Below are 16,733 nucleotides of genomic sequence, written 5' to 3' on the forward strand. Positions count from 1 at the left end.
GTCTCAGAGCCTGACCCCAGACTGTGATAGGTTATCTGGTCACACTGCTTTGTTTTGATGTTAGTTAATAGGGTTGAGAGGGTCCATGGTGTCTTCTCAAGGGACTGATGAGGATGTTGTAGGATGCAGCAAAATGTTTGTTAATATTAAGACCCCTTTCACACTGGGGTGCTTTGCAGGCGCTACAGCGCTAAAAATAGAGCCTGCAAAGCGCCCTGAAAGAGCCACTGCTGTGTCTCCAGTGTGAAAGCCCCAAGGGCTTCCACACTGGAGCGGTGTGCTGGCAGGACAGTAAAAAAAGTCCTGCTAGCAGCATCTTTGGGGTGGTGAAGAAACGGTGTATACACCGCTCCTGCCCATTGAAATCAATGAGGCAGCACGGCTATACCGCTGGCAAAGTCCTGCTGTATCAGCGCTTTGCGGTGGTTTTAACCCTTTCTTGGCTGCTAGCAGGGGGGTAAAACCTCCCCGCTAGCGGCTGAATACCGCCGCTAAAGCGACGGTAAATCGGCGCTAAAAATAGAGCAGTTTTACCGCCGACGCCGCTCCCGCCCCAGTGTGAAAGGGGCCTATATGATGTAGCCATGTCCATAAGGGGGGGGGGGGTCACTGTTGCTAAAGGAAATGTTATGGATGGTTATGAATTCCGAACAAAGCTGCCCTGTCTCACACCAGTTTTTAGGATACCTAGTTCACATTCTCATCACAGGGATCTACCCTCACTTTGGAAGATTTTCTCCAACTTTCTGTTGCATTTATGGGACTGGAAGTAAAGGTAAACTTTCCCAATGGTATAAAGGAGAGAAAAATAACTTGTCAGGGGTTTTAACCTTTACCAACTTTACCCAAACTCAGGCTCATGGCTCAGCTACACTAAAGATGTGATCGGATGGGGACACACCGCTCTTGCCCTCTCCTCCACAGACAAAAGTTCTTTCACTGATTACACTATCTGTAACATGATCTGTGAATGGGGGAGACTCTAATCAATCACAGAATTCTTTCCCCTATACACAGATTGTATTACAGCGTAATCAGCGAAAGAACTTTTCTGAATGGAGGAGAAAGCAGGGGGGCATGTACCTGTTGGAGCATCTTTAGTGCAGCTGAGCTCTGGGACCTGAAGCTTACCCCCACAGAGCCAAAGGTTTAGCAGCTGGAAGAGGACAGGACAACCCTGCGGTGAAGGTTTCTGCAGAATACAGAAGCCTGCACACTTCATTACAGGTAAGTACAGTAAATAAATCTGTAGAGAATTTTTTTTTTCTTAACTAAAAACTTTAGCTTTAAGGTTGTAACCCTTGCACCTTTTAACTGCAAACTGAGAACAAGCTTTTGTGTACATTCCAAGATTACAGTACAGCTTGAGTGTATTTGTACATTATGTAAAAAACAGCTTGATAACCAGGAGACAAACCAACAATTGTTTTCAATCAGTCACCTTTCACCTAACTAGTCTTACACAGAAAAAACGATGGCTTTGTTAGAATGTTGATCTTTGCAGCACATTACACATTCTTCTTGCTGTACCCATTGCCAGGCAAGTGATCTAGACTAATTAACTAAATTATACATAGAATTTCATACAGAAAATTACATTGCTAAAGCCATGATAAATGTAACAGCTCCCATTAAAGTGTGAGTGTTATACTTTTAGGCCTTATTTAGACTTGTGGTTAGAGGGTGGCAAAAATGCCAGTTAAGACGCATTTTTGCCACCCGCCAACTGCCCCCGCTTAAGTTGCAATAGGCAGGTGTTTACATTTGACCTGATTTGCAGTGGTTGGCCAGCAGCAAGCCTGCCAAGCATTACACAAGTCAATGGGGAAGCCAGCAGTTGTGGTGCCTTTGTTGGCAAAAATGGCATTAAAACAGGTGACAGGCTCTCCTCTGCTGGTGTACCATTTTGCTCCTTAGCTTCTTGGTAGAAGGTAAGGAGCAAATTAATAGACCGTTAATTTGGCAGAGTGTGCAGGAGTTGAGCAATCACATAACAGCCTATGTGGAGCAGAGCTGTGGTATTGAAAATAGGAGTGTGTCCCTGGAAGTCTGTAACGCTCACCACACACTATACAATCTGATTGTACAATCTCAGTTCAGTTCATAGGAAGTGAATAACAATAAACACTGCACTTTTGGCAAGGTCACCATGTATTTTCTGTACTTGTTGAATATGTATTTAGCCTTCAAAAATAAAACAAATGTAGGCAGCCCATCTATGGATTGGTAAACTGCAATGCTTATGCACAGCTTTGTACATGTTTTGTGGGCATGCATGTAAGTACAGAATGTGCCCAAGCTGCTGCAGTAATGTGTGTGAACACCTACACACACACACACACACACACACACACACACACACACACACACACACAAGATATGTGGGAGCACCTATAGATCAAGAAGTAAATGAATGAATAACTTGTATAGCGCTACATATGCAAACGAAATCGCCTCAGGGCGCCTTTGCCGCCAGTGTCCGTCTGGGTTTTCAGAAGAGATGGGTCTTGAGCATCTTCCTGAAGGCCAGATAGTTTTCTTCCAAGCGGATGTCCGGGGGAAGAGAATTCCATAGCTGTGGTCCTTGGACTGCAAACTTTTGTTCGTCTTTTTATAACAGGTCTGTGGAGGAAGTTCTGGTTAGCTGACCAGAGAGGGTGACCTGGGGTGTAACGCTTTATTTTGTCACAGAGGTATTGCAGGGCTTTTCCTTGTGTACATTTGTGAGTGAGGCAGAGGGTCTTAAATGTAACTCGATCCTTCACGACTAGCCAATGAAGGGTCCTCAGGGATGGGGTGATTGATTCCCATGTTTTTTTTTCCAGTTACCAGTCTGGCTGCTGTGTTCTGCACCCATCACCCCTATTCAGCAAGCATTCAAAAACTGTTTAAACTGTCAGGATTCATGAAGCTGTGAAAGCAAACCAGTGTAAAAAGGCCAAAATAATTGGAGCTCCAGTCTCCCCAAAAAGTCAGCATCTACAAATATTATAGCTGCTAACTTTCAATATATCGGCACTTACCCACCCCTGGATCCAACAATGTCCTCACCTGAGTCAATTATTCAATGAGCTTCGGGTGCAGGCGCTGACATCTTCACTAAGGGAAACCAGCAGTGAAGCTGACTTCCAATTGCTCTTGCATGAATCGTGCTGCTCTTTCTTTTTTTTTTTTATTCTTTATTTACGGATTGCAGGTAATACAAAGATAAACTATAAAAGACATAGATCACTCAGTTTTCCAGTTTAACAAACGTACATAGTCAACCAACACTTTGAGGGGGGTCAGGGGAAACCTATCAGCTTGCGACAGCCGTGGCCCCAGCCGTGGCTAAACCATCACGTTTACTTAGTCAAATGTTCTGGCACCCCAGTGACCACTTAGAAATCAGGGCAAACCCTGGGGCGATGCCCCTCCAGGCCCAGGCCGAGGGGCTTCTGACATCAGTCCCTTCCAGTTTGTCCGGCAAAAAACAAAAAATAAAAAACTCAGCCGGGACCCCACCGAGGGTCACCAACTCCTGGCTGGGTAACCGAGGAAACAAAAAGGGCAGGTTCGTGCAATCACCTGGTATTTTAACTATATGGGGGAATTAGGGGACAGGGAGTGCTGCTCTTTCTGATTGGTCCTACAGTTCTATGGAAGCTGGAAATTACTCCACCTGCTTCCGGGTGCCGTGTCGAGTGACTGCACTCCTGCCTACTAAATGCTTTGCATTGTTAAAATGAATGCAAAGAGTTGATTGGACAAGGTGGAGAATCCCAGCAGAGCTGGGTCCTTTAACTGTAAATCTGTGCATTGTTACAAGATATAGAAACACGTGGAAATCACTGCAGTCCTGGTGTCTACATACTGTATATCCCAAAACAGCTAAGGTGACTGAGATGGGAGATACCCGACTCTGCTACCAGATGATAATCCCTGTCATTTGACATTAGTCACATTACAGGGCAGTGCTATCTGAACACTGCTTTGCCAGATAAAGAATGGTCTCTCTCTACTTCAAAAAGCAGGGACACATTGCTTTAATGTATTTGCTCAATTTATAGTAGGAAAACACAATCCAATGAAAATATGGAAAATCCATTATTAAATATATTTGGCCTGGAAATGCAGTGTTTGTGTGCCACACATATAAACTTGCGGGCGTACATAGATTCACAAATATTCTCCAGAGACAAAACAAAAAGCAGAAAATACGTTAAAATCTCTTTTCATGATTTTGTATTGCTAGTAACATTTGTAGAGATGCTAAATAAATAAAGACGGAGTGTTCAATTTTCTTTATAGTTGCTCTAGTCTAGTAGTGAGTGAGGCGGAACAGATATCAGATCTTTCTCATTGTTAGAACAATCAGTAGTTTATTTTTACAGGAATCATGTTACATTTGTGTTTCTTGTAGCACCAATAATCATTAGCAGTGGAACCAACAGATCACTGTGACTCAACTTTGGTGTTTAGTTACTCAGAGAAGGTTCTATAATGACACAACTTGTGTGCAGAAGATAATCTGGTAGGTTTCCGTAATATCACCTTTCAATGTCAGTTTTGCTGTGGTGGTTTCAGGTTTGTTTGGCTGTAGAAAAAAAAGGAAAACGTGGGATAATAATTAAGCTTAAAGATAAAGTATGTTGTCATTTACAGCTGCCACTGCACCTGCAGTGTTATTTTTGACATGTTTTGCCTTTATAGCCATAAAACTATTTTTGAAATCCATATGATGTAATTGATTCTCTCCTAAAGCTAACCATACACTGATTGTAATTCAGCCAGTTCAGTATGGTGTGGCCGTCCTTGTTCAGCAGAAGGTGATTGAAGGGACATGCTGGAAAATGTTTGGTGATCAGGAGCTGCAGCCACTGATTAGAGTATTCCAGGGACGTGCGGTGAGGTCAGTGGCTGGTGAGGAACTGGCTAGTATCAGAGCCAGATACACACAGGTTACATACACCATGAACATTAGAGTGAGAGCAATAAATATACAACAAGACCTCCCTTTTAACTCTAAGCTGGTAACCTGTAAACCTTTTTAAAGCGTCGCCTATGAAGATTACTGAAGTACTGAAGTGTGCGCAATTTTAAAGCGTGACGTGTTAAGTATCTATTTGCTTGACGTAACATCATCTTTCATAGTATACAAAAAAATTTGGCCAACTTTCGTGTTTAAAAAAAATAAATAAATCATGAAACAGTTTCTTTCCCCAAAAAAAAATGCACTTAAAAAATTGCTGCGCAAATACCGTGTAACATAAAAAGTTGCAATGACCACCATTTTATTCCCTAGGGTGTCTGCTAAAACAATATACCAGATTACAATGTTTGGGGGATCCGAGTAGTTTTCTAGCAATAAAATTATTATTTTTACATGTAGGAGAGAAGTGTCAGAATGGGCCTGGGTGGCAAGGGGTCAATTACCATAAGTAATATACAAATAATTATTATATATTATTTTTAAGGTAATTTACTATATTTTCAAAAACTGTACTCAAGCAGGTGGCTTAACAGACAAATTACTGAAGTTTGAAGTTATAACTTCAAACCAGTAATTTCACAGTGAATAATAAAATTATTATCGTATAACATATAGCATAATAATATATGATTTAGCTTGTATCTTTTCAGCAGCAGCAGATTCTCATTCTCCCTCTAAACTGTGTGAGAAAAACATGGGATTATGGATAAACCTTATACCTATAAACATATGTGTTTCCTTGTAGTTAAGAGGGCTGGGATGGTAGGGGGTATTTGTCTTTTAGACACATGCCCCCTTCAGTGACGCTGCAATGAGAGGCGTGCCCCCACTGCAGCATTTTTACTGGACAGCTTTGGCCAATGGTACTTTACCATTGGTCAAAGACTCCAAGCTGTCCATTGAGCTCAGTGCCTCTGACAAGATGTGAGGAGAGGCACTGTGAGGTCATCCTCTCAGTCGGCTGCAAAGTGTGCCAGCTTGCATTTAAATTGGCTGCTCTGTATTTAGCTTCTGACAGGCTGCACAAGGAGCCCCATATCTCCGGAACCATAGATGGGAAGAGCCCCAAATTTTGACCAGTGGTGGGGTAGGACCCCCCCCCCCCCCCAGACACACACACTCATTTGGGGTCAGAAGCTACGACCCTCAAAATCGATCGTTTTTTTTTATGCTCATGGCAGGTGAGGCAGAGGCTCACTGCACGTCCCTGGTGTACTAATTGCTGGTCCTATTGTCAGAATATAATGTATCAGCGGTGGGATTCCTCCATCCACACAATTTGTATTTTACCGTCTATGGCCAGCTTTAGCCTTTTGCAGATCTAAAGCACCAAGCGAAAGCTCTGGTGTGCAGCTACGTCATTTCCTGATTGTCCTATGAATTTATTGGACCTGGGTAGTCTGTGGGAGGCTATGGATGGTGAAATCTGCACATAGTTCTACAAAAATATGTTTGTAGAAAAACAAATGCACAAGCATTTTAGCTCTACCCGCAGGGTGCAAGAGTATATTGAAACAAGTAAAAAAGAAAAACTCATGCACGAAAGGCCAAAAAAAGAATATATATCTAAAGTAAAACTGCTAGCATAATACCCTGGTATCACGATATAGAAACAAAAAAGCATATTGGCTTGGTATGCACGCTGCATGTCTACTACAGGCGGGGCTTGGAAGGTAAGCTTTACTAGGTGGGATTCTATGGTAACTGAAATCTGGTCCAGCATCAGCGTTGGTAACTTTGTGATGTCACTTCTGTAGTCTCAAGGACTACAGGGGGGAGTCTAAACATTGTCTGTGCAATGCCTACTGTTTCATAGCTGGAAGTAGGGCATTCAGTTGAATTAGGAATTATTTCTACTTCTGCGATTGCTGACAAACTGGCAACATGGGAAAATGCACGCAAGGACAGACTTCAGGAGGTATTTATAAAAGCATTGCTAATTTTATTTAAAAAGTTTGAGCCCCCCTTTAAATTGAATTAGAATTAACCGCCCTTCAGATTTTTATCACTAAGAAAGTGTATTAAACAGTATATCAAATCAAAGGATCTACTGTCTGAAAATCTATATTTTTCCATTACATGTGTCCACAATAACAATTTTCTGTGGACACTTATAAAAGAATAAATGCTTTCAGACTCTGGATCCTTTGGATTGGCGCACATTTTCATACACTTTTTTTCTCAGCTGTCTAAGCAGGCTGTCCCAGTGCCATGACAAGGTCCTTCGGCACTCAAGGAAGGACAACTCCCCCACACCAATCCCTCATGAGCTGTGAACTACTTTAGCAGCATAGGTTGCAAGTCTTGCCCTTTTTGCATCTCCCTCCTGCTGAAGCATCCAGGTGGCCGCCCCTTCTGCCTACCCTTGGGTCTTGTCCTCAGGAGTCTTGTGCCTGAGAAAAACCTAACCTTACACTACTCCTTTAATAAAATACATTGACATGCAAGCTCCATTTAGGAGCAATTCTGAATTTAGAGCCTCCTATCTAAGCATCAACTGTTCATTGCTGTCTCTGTCCCCTTTAGACATATTTACTGGTTCTGTTTTCCATTATAATCATTTTCATCAGGACTGAAAGTGAGTGAAAATCCAAAATTTTGAGTTGCCACTAAAACAGTAAAGGGGCAAACACTCAATGGGGATACTTGTTCTCTAAATTTTACTGAGGATCTTTGTGATTGCATTTGTACCGCAAATTTGAAGGAGTGCAAAAGGTCCAAACCAGGGTTTCTCAATCGGGGTCTTGCGAAAAGTCTCCAGGGGTTCCGCAAATTTCTACCCATTAGTCGCAGGCGGATGATGGGTAGATTGCATCCCCATGTTTACTGCTCATGCAGGACTGCACTGGGAAGCTTCTGGGATTCCTGTTGTAACATGCTGTTTCCCACCAGCCCTCATGACCTCCTGTCTGTCCCAGGTACTTGAATGTAACATCACCTGGGATGGATGAGAGAGGAGGAGTGGCTGGCGGGGAACAGCACACTGCAACAGAACTTCCAGCAGCTTCTTGGCACAGCTCTGCATGAAAATATACACCATCTCACCTTGCTGTGCCTGGCTGCTGCTGCCTCCCATGGGTTCCTTGTTGCCTTCCCTTACTATGCCCTGCTGTTTCCCTCCATGTAACATGCCCTGCAGCCCACCATGTAAGGGGTCCTGCTGCTGCCCCACATGCAATGTGTCCTGCTGCCCCCATTTAATGTGCCCTGCCCCCTTGTAATGTGCCCTGCTGCCTCCCCTCCCCCATGTAATATGCTCCGCTCTCCTTGTAATGTGCCCTGCTGACCCACTGTGCTCTGCCCTGCTGACCCTCTGTGCTCTGCCCTGCAGACCCTCTGTGCTCTGCCCTGCTGACCCTTTTATCCTTCTTATGTAAAATTCGACTCAGAATTGACCATCTGCACAGAAAAAAAAGCAACACGCATTAAAAAGGTAAGTTTTAATGTCTATTCTATTATTTAATGTTATTTCTAAAAATAATTGTTATTTCAACAGCTTGATTACACCAATGTTCCATGAGCTGTAGATCTGAATATTTCACGGGCTCCCCAAGATCTCAAACTTTTTACCAAGAGTTTTTCCGAGGTAAAAAGGTTGAGAAACCCTGGTCTAAACAATCCTTAGTTTCCTACTTATGAGCTTCTTGACAGACTTACAATCCAAGGTAATTTGGTTTAATGCACCTGGTGGGCACCTTGTAATTGTGGGCCTACATGTAATATAACAGAGCCATGTGGGAAATTTAGAATTGCTATAGACCACTCAGCACCTGGCTAGTGGCATGGCAAAGCTTTTTTCTACGCATTAAGTAACAACACATGTTATCTATTCTGCTTCCTATTTCTTTTGTCATTTGTCCTCCTAAGCCAATGCAGCCCCTTAAGAAAACAAAATGTAACTTGCCCTATGGCAGGCATGGTCCTTTGTAGGTAAACTCCTGAGTAATAAAAATCTGTTATAAATATAGTATATATATGCCTTACGCACATCATATCCAGCAGGAGGAATCCAGTTGATAGATATGGGTTTCCTCTGACCAGCATCCACTAAGGCTTTCACTGGCTCAATGGTGAATCCTTTCTGTTGTAAGAGCTGTACGTTGTCCCATGAGAATTCCACATTCTAGAGATAAAAGAAAAACATTTTAATGCATTGTAACAGCAGAATTACAAAGCCAGCTATGGTATATGCCCAAATGTAGGTATATTGAGCAATCAAACCCTTCTCTGATGCATCTCTATTTTTGTTAGAAGGAGATTTGGACTATTATGATATGTACCCAACATCAAAGCTGAGACACATGGTACAGTGATTCCTAGCTTAAAATGAATGTGGCCTAATGGGCAGGTGTAAATGGGTGTGGTTATATGATAATAGTAGTTTATACATTTTATATACTGCAGTGTATATATAAGTAGTAATACATAGAATGGCTACAGAGGCCACAGAATGCTAAAAGACACATGATCATTTCCTAGACTGGCCATAATCAGCGAGATGGTAATAATCATCTTATGTTTATGAACACATGTTGTATTAAATGTTCAAAACTGGAATGTACTATTGCCAAAAATGTATGGGTCATGCCCCTAACTGCCAGGTAGATTTACACATAAATCAGAATTGATATTACGGTGTGTGACTACATGGATACACAGTTGTGTCATGGATGACAATGTAACAATATCAGTAAACATGCTGTACAGAGAAAAGCTGCACTCTGACAACATCTCAACTTTCAACAACTTTATTGAATAGTGCACATCCAAGTCCCCATCCAAAAAAAACATCCCTCTAGAGCAGTGGTCTCCAAACCGCAGCCATTTGCTTGCCATCATCTGTCCCTTGAAGTACTATTCCTTCCAATGACACCAACAATGGGGTACTATTCCTCCTACTGACACCAGCTATTTTACCCCTTAATACCAAAGATCGGGCATTGATTACTCCCGCCGGGTACAGTCCAGCCCCCCTAAAAGTCTGAGGGACAGGAACTGGCCCTTTCTTTAGAAAGTTTGGAGACTCCTGCTATAGAGACTGATGAGGACTGATGTAACCTGAATCAGAACTCAAAGTTTTTTCTTAGCAAAAAATATAACTGAACTGATGACGCCTATGTGAATGGCCCCTTAAAGTGATACTTTGGTCAAATTCAAACATGACATGTATGACAGTCTGTCAGTAGCATTAACACAGCAGTCTTGTTTTTATAAGTACCCCCATAACATAGTTACAAGGGTGGCTATGTTGCTCCTCCTCAGATACAGTGGAGAAATGAAAATAATGGGGAAAAGGCCTTGTGTGCTGCCACGCTAAGCCTAAACTAACCTAAAATAAACACAGGAGATATAACTATAATCATCTGCCCGCACTTCCCACACTTCCCCAGATGGTGATAATTCAATCTATATAACACACTGTGCAGCGCTGATAAATATGGAAACAATACTATATAAATATATGAATCCAGTAAACACTATATATCATATAAATATATAAAGCATAACAACATATAAACACTATAAATAAAGTGCTTGTGCTCCGTGATATTACACTCAGTCCTCAGTGAGGTTATAAAAATAAACAACAGTCCATACATACAGTGGTGTGAAAAAGTGTTTGCCCCCTTCCTCATTTCCTGTTCCTTTGCATGTTTGTCACACTTAAGTGTTTCGGAACATCAAACCAATTTAAACAATAGTCAAGGACAACACAAGTAAACACAAAATGCAATTTGTAAATGAAGGTGTTTATTATTAAAGGTGAAAAAAAATCCAAACCATCATGGCCCTGTGTGAAAAAGTGATTGCCCCCTAAACCTAATAACTGGTTGGGCCACCCTTAGCAGCAACAACTGCAACCAAGCATTTGCGATAACGTGCAATGAGGCTTTTACAGCGTCCTGGAGGAATTTTGGCCCACTCATCTTTGCAGAATTGTCCTAATTCAGTTACATTAGAGGGTTTTCGAGCATGAACGGCCTTTTTAAGGTCATACCACAACATCTCAATAGGATTCAGGTCAGGACTTTGGCTAGGCCACTCCAAAGTCTTCATTTTGTTTTTCTTCAGCCATTCGGTGGTGGACTTGCTGGTGTGTTTAGGATCATTGTCCTGCTGCAGAACCCAAGTTCGTTTCAGCTTGAGTACACGAACAGATGGTCGGACATTCTCCTTCAGGATCTCTTGGTAGACAGCAGAATTCATAGTTCCTTTTATCACGGCAAGTCTTCCAGGTCCTGAAGCAGCAAAACAGCCCCAGACCATCACACTACCACCACCATATTTTACTGTTGGTATAATGTTCTTTTTATGAAATGCAGTGTTCCTTCTACGCCAGATATACTTGGACACACACCTTCCAAAGAGTTCCACTTTTGTCTCATCGGTCCACAGAATGTTGTCCCAAAAGTCTTGGGGATCATCAAGATGTGTTGTGGAGAAATTGAGACAAGCTTTGATGTTCTTTTTGCTCAGCAGTGGTTTTCTCCTTGGAACTCTGCCATGCAGGCCATTTTTGCCCAGTCTTTTCCTGATGGTGGAGGCATGAACGCTGACCTTAACTGAGGCAAGTGAGGCCTGCAGTTCCTTGGACGTTGTTGTGGGGTCTTTTGTGACCTCTTGGATGAGCCGTCGCTGCGCTCTTGGGGTAATTTTGGGCGGGCGGCCACTCCTGGGAAGGTTCACCACTGTTCCATGTCTTCGCCATTTGTGGATAATGGCTCTCACTGTGGTTCGCTGGATTCCCAAAGCTTTGGAAATGGCTTTATAACCCTTTCCAGACTGATAGATCTCAATTACTTTCTTTCTCAATTGTTCCTGAATTTCTTTGGGTCTCGGCATGATGTGTAGCTTTTAAGGATCTTCTGGTGGACCTTACTGTGTCAAGCAGCTCCTATTTAAGTGATGCCTTGATTGTGAACAGGTGTGGCAATAATCGGCCTGGGTGTGGCTAGAGAAATTGAACTCAGGTGTGGACAACCACAGTTATAGTATGTTTTAACAAGGGGGGCAATCACTTTTTCACACAGGGCCATGATGGTTTGGATTTTTTTTCACCTTTAATAATAAACACCTTCATTTACAAATTGCATTTTGTGTTTACTTGTGTTGTCCTTAACTATTGTTTAAATTGGTTTGATGTTCCGAAACACTTAAGTGTGACAAACATGCAAAGGAACAGGAAATGAGCAAGGGGGCAAACACTTTTTCACACCACTGTATGAAAATAAAGTGCTATTTTCATATATATGGACTGTTGGCGTTTAGTTTAATAACCTCATTGAGGACTGAGTGCAATATCGCGGAGCACAAGCATTTTATTTATAGTGTTTATATGTTGTTATGCTTTATATATTTATATGATATATAGTGTTCACTGGATTCATATATTTATATAGTATTGTTTCCATGTTTATATGTTATGCTTTAGACATTTGTTATATATAATGTTTACTGGATTCATATATTTATATATTATTGTTTCCATATTTATCAGCGCTGCACAGTGTGTTATGTAGATTGGAGAGGTGAATGTAGCCATCCTAAGGCTGGATTCACACCTATGCAGTTTAGTGCTTTTTGCATTTTGCAGATTTGCAAGTCCATTAAACATGGTTTCCTATGGAAGACGATCTGTAGTGCAAATCTGCAAAATGCAAAGAGCACTAAGACCCCATTCACACCTGAGCGTTTTGTAGCTTGACGCCTGAAGCTACAAAACGCTGGAGGGGAAAAAATCCATTATTCTCAATGGAGATGGTTCACATCTCCACTCCAAGTCGCCTGAAGCCCTACGCCTGAAGCTCAAACAAGTTCCGGACCCTTTTTTGTCGCGCGAATCGGGCTGATTTGGGCGTTTTTCTTCTTTTAACATTGGTGACCTTTTGCCCTGCACAAATTCGCAGCAAATCGCGGTAAAAACGCAGCAAATCGCGGTAAAAACCGCCGCAAAAAACGCTTGAAAACACTACGCTCAGGTGTGAATGCAGCCTTAAACTGCATAGGTGTGAATCCAGCCTTAGACAGGAAGTGTGTTACCGGCCGATTACTACAGGAAAATAAAGGAAAAGAAAAAGACAAAGTGGTTGTAAACTCCTACATATACCCAGTGAAGGGACAGGCCTCAGGTGTTACACAGAGATTAAACAAATCCTCCTACATAAGATGTATCTGGCTATCTGCAGCCGTCTCCTCTCTACATCTGAGTTATAAAAATATAAAAAAAGGGGGCATGGAGCTGAAATGACTCTCTGCAGAGCTCAGTGAGGACTGGTTGGAGGGAAGAGATGTACTCTCCTCCACACAGCACACGGGAACAGAGCTGAGGCTGCTAATCAGCTGGAGCTTCCGCCCCGTCACCATTTTTCTCTTAGGCCCCTTTCACACAGGATGGATCAGTAATGATCCGCCCCGTGATGATCCGCTTGCTCAGCGGGGATCGCTCCGTTTATCCCCGCTTAGCCGGCGGCGGACAGGGCGGTCTCTGCACACTGTGCAGGGACCGCCCTGTCAGCTCTCCGCTCTCCTCTATGGGGGATCGGATGAACAGGGACTGTCTGTCCGTGTTCATCTGATCCGCTCTGCAGATGGATAGAAAAATAGGCTTTTCCTCCGTCTGCAGAATCAGACAATAGCGGAGGCGGACGATAGTGGATAGACACCCGCTATCCCATAGGGATGCATGTATGTCCGTATTTCATCCGCAAACGGATGGATGAAATATGGACATAATGTCCGCATGTGTGAAAGGGGCCTTAGTGTCAGGAAAACTTGTCAGAAGTGATTCATGCTGATAGAGGAACAAAGCAGCAGCCAAAAAGAACACTAATGCCCCGTACACACGAGAGGGATTAAGTCTGACAGACCTCCAAAGGAGTTCCGCCGGAGTTCCGACGGAGTTCTGGCGGACTTTTCGACCGAACGGACTTGACCACACACCATCACACCAAACTCCGACGGAGTCGAACGTGATGACGTACGACTGGATTCGACGTAGGAAGTTCCTAGACAGTAGCCAATAGCTGCCCTAGCGTCGGTTTTAGTCCGTCGGAGTAGCACACACACGAGCGGATTTTTCGAAGGGGACCGGGTCCGGCGGAGTTCCGTCGGGAAAATTTAAAGCATGCTTCATTTCTAAAGTCCGTCAGACTTTAGCTTCGCTAAAGTCCGTTGCAGCCCACACACGAGCGGATAGTCCGCCGGACTCAGTCCGTCGGAGTTTGGATGTCGAAAAGTCCGCTCGTGTGTACGGGGCTTTAGGCTGCATTCACGCCTGAGCGTAGCATCTTTGAGCGTTTTTTTCCAGAGTTTTTTTGTGTGATTTTGACACTTTTTTTTTATGCGATGTTATACAGCATTTTTGAGCTTTGGCATTTTTTTATTAGCCAACAGAGAAAACTATCATCTGTTGCATCATTTGTTGCTACGTTTTTCAGCTTTTTGAGCTTTTCCATCAGCTTTTATTTCTTTATTTACTATTATTATTTACTTATTAGTATAATTTTATTTTGTTAGGGTAAGAGGTTAGAGTTAAGGTTAAGATTAGGGGTTCAGGTTAGGGGTTAATATTTTATTTATAGTCTTATTTATTTATTTTTTGTTAAGGTTAGGGTGGTAATACAAATACTACTACTACTACTCCTACTACTACTACTACTAATAATAATACATACATGAATGTAAAATTAATACACAAAATAAAAATAATCATAAATAATAAATACAATAAATGAATACTATGTAATAATAAATAAATAATTAACTCCTAACCTTTAAAAAAAAATAATAATAATAAACACACACACACAACAAAATACATAAATGAATACTAATAATAATTTAATTATTAATAATAACAAATGATTATTATTCATATTATTATTTTTTGTTCATGTTTGGGTGTTTATTATTAATAATAATCATTTAATATATTTTTAAGATTAGGGTTAATTATTATTTATTATTAATTCATTTATTTAATATGTAGTTATGTTGATTTTTTGTTATTTGTATATTAACAATTATTTATTCATGTATTATTACAATTTCTTGCGCAAAACACAAGAGAAAACATGTGAAAGGGCACAAAAACGTGCATATTTCATGTTTCTATTAATTTCTATGGGGATAAAAACGCACCAAAAAAAGTGCAATTCTGCCCAATTTGAGCTACAAAAAAATTTCCAGAACTTTTTAAAACTTCAAGCATTTGGCTTCCTGCAACTTGGAGTAGAGATGTGAACCAATGCCATAGAGAATAATATATATTTTTTCTTCACGCTACAAAACGCTGAGGTGTGAATGGGGCCTTAGTGCTCTTAATTGAGACAAGTACACATTCTAGATGAATATGCTTTGTTCATATTTCATGTCTGAAGTCTACAACCACTTTATAAAAAAAAAAAAAAATGAATACAGCCGCCACATCCAATGGTCAGCAAGCCACAATAAATGCAACTTTTGTTTTTGGGGTTGTTAACGCTTTAATGCTGGTGATATATCATATGTATAATCTATGTAAGGAAGAATGGAAAATGTAAACGTAACAAAGTTTATGGATACTAAAGAGAGGATATAAAGTGCTACCTCACCGTCCTACATGTCCAAAACTCTAGTTTAGAAACATACTTTTGAGGGCAATGGAGAACTGGTACAAAGTCTAATAGGGATAGTACATCTTTGTATTTTCAGCTGCATCATGTGAACTGGTGCATGCATCTGGCTTATTTATAGCATGTGCGTAGGATTATTAAATCACGTAGCTAACTAGGAAGTCTCATGCTAGGACCTCATGCTGCTTAGTTACATTGACCATGACTTTTCCCCAGTCATTGTACTTGTTTACCTTTTTAGCTGATGATAGCAATGTGCGTATACAGCCAACGTGCAGCTCCCTGACTGCCGGCCTCAGTTCCTCCTCAGTCTGGGCACACTGGAGGGTCACGAGAAGTGTATTTGCTGGTTCATCTGCATCTAAACAAACATGGCTTAGTAAGAAAATGTTCCACAGTACACTGGGACCTTGAAAACTTTCCTTGTAATAGACAGGTTCAGCCGTGCGGTAACGTGCATAGCCTAAGTGGCATGGTGTTATGTAAAATGTTTGCAGAGAAAACATATGTCGCTTATGGGAAAGAGAAATGTTTTCTATATGCTGCACAGCAATTCAAAGTGGTCAATGACAAAACTCTTTACTGACGTCAATAGGGATCTGCATCTCATTCCTCTACTAAGAGCGAAGGGAAATAAAATATATGGAGCAGAACATAATCAAGTGCATTAGTATTACAGCAGCAAGCAGGTTTTGAATACAAGGTGATAAAAGCATAAAGTACAGTATTAAAATGACAAAGTAAAGAAAAGGTTTTCACACTCTTGAAAGGACATATTAAAAGAAAGTTAAAGTTGGGAAAAGGAAGGGAAATTCTATGAATCAAGGCTAAATGCTTTGTACTCATTTCTTGCAATGAATAAAAAGACCCCACACCTTTGCACACACGTGTCACGTAAAGCCTAGGCAAAGAGGACATGATCCCTGGCTACCAGATGTATTTTGGATGTTTCATATTTTTAGAAACTGAAGAGAATCTATCGTTTTTAATAAATCTATTGTTTGTTATACCTGCACTGAGGTAAATCCATCAAGCAAGACACAACCATTCTGAAGCACTGTTATGAAGGAAGCAACGCCTGCATATGTGTTAGGCAAGTATGACTATATGTATTTATACACAGTACTGTACAAACGTTTTAGGCAGGT

The 16,733-nt window shown here is 41.4% G+C and overlaps 1 protein-coding gene across 5 annotated transcripts in view; it reads right to left on the reverse strand.

The window, feature by feature from the left end:
- Positions 1-4,334: 4,334 nt before the first annotated feature.
- CFAP74 (cilia and flagella associated protein 74) overlaps positions 4,335-16,733 on the reverse strand; it is a 284,293-nt gene continuing 271,894 nt past the window's right edge. For 4 of the 5 annotated variants that reach the window (XM_077457647.1, XM_077457646.1, XM_077457644.1 and 1 more), the window contains 3 exons: positions 15,819-15,946; positions 8,961-9,095; positions 4,335-4,576 (listed from right to left, as the gene is read on the reverse strand). In XM_077457647.1, the coding sequence (XP_077313773.1) occupies positions 4,478-4,576; positions 8,961-9,095; positions 15,819-15,946 (362 nt within the window). In that variant the 3' untranslated portion in view covers positions 4,335-4,477. The remainder of the gene's footprint in view (positions 4,577-8,960; positions 9,096-15,818; positions 15,947-16,733) is intronic. The other variant, XM_077457645.1, reaches the window with a different exon arrangement.

Source organism: Lithobates pipiens, unplaced genomic scaffold (assembly GCF_037356315.1).
Source record: "Lithobates pipiens isolate NorthernLeopardFrog02 unplaced genomic scaffold, aLitPip1_a1.2 Scaffold_27, whole genome shotgun sequence".
NCBI classification, from domain to species: domain Eukaryota; kingdom Metazoa; phylum Chordata; class Amphibia; order Anura; family Ranidae; genus Lithobates; species Lithobates pipiens.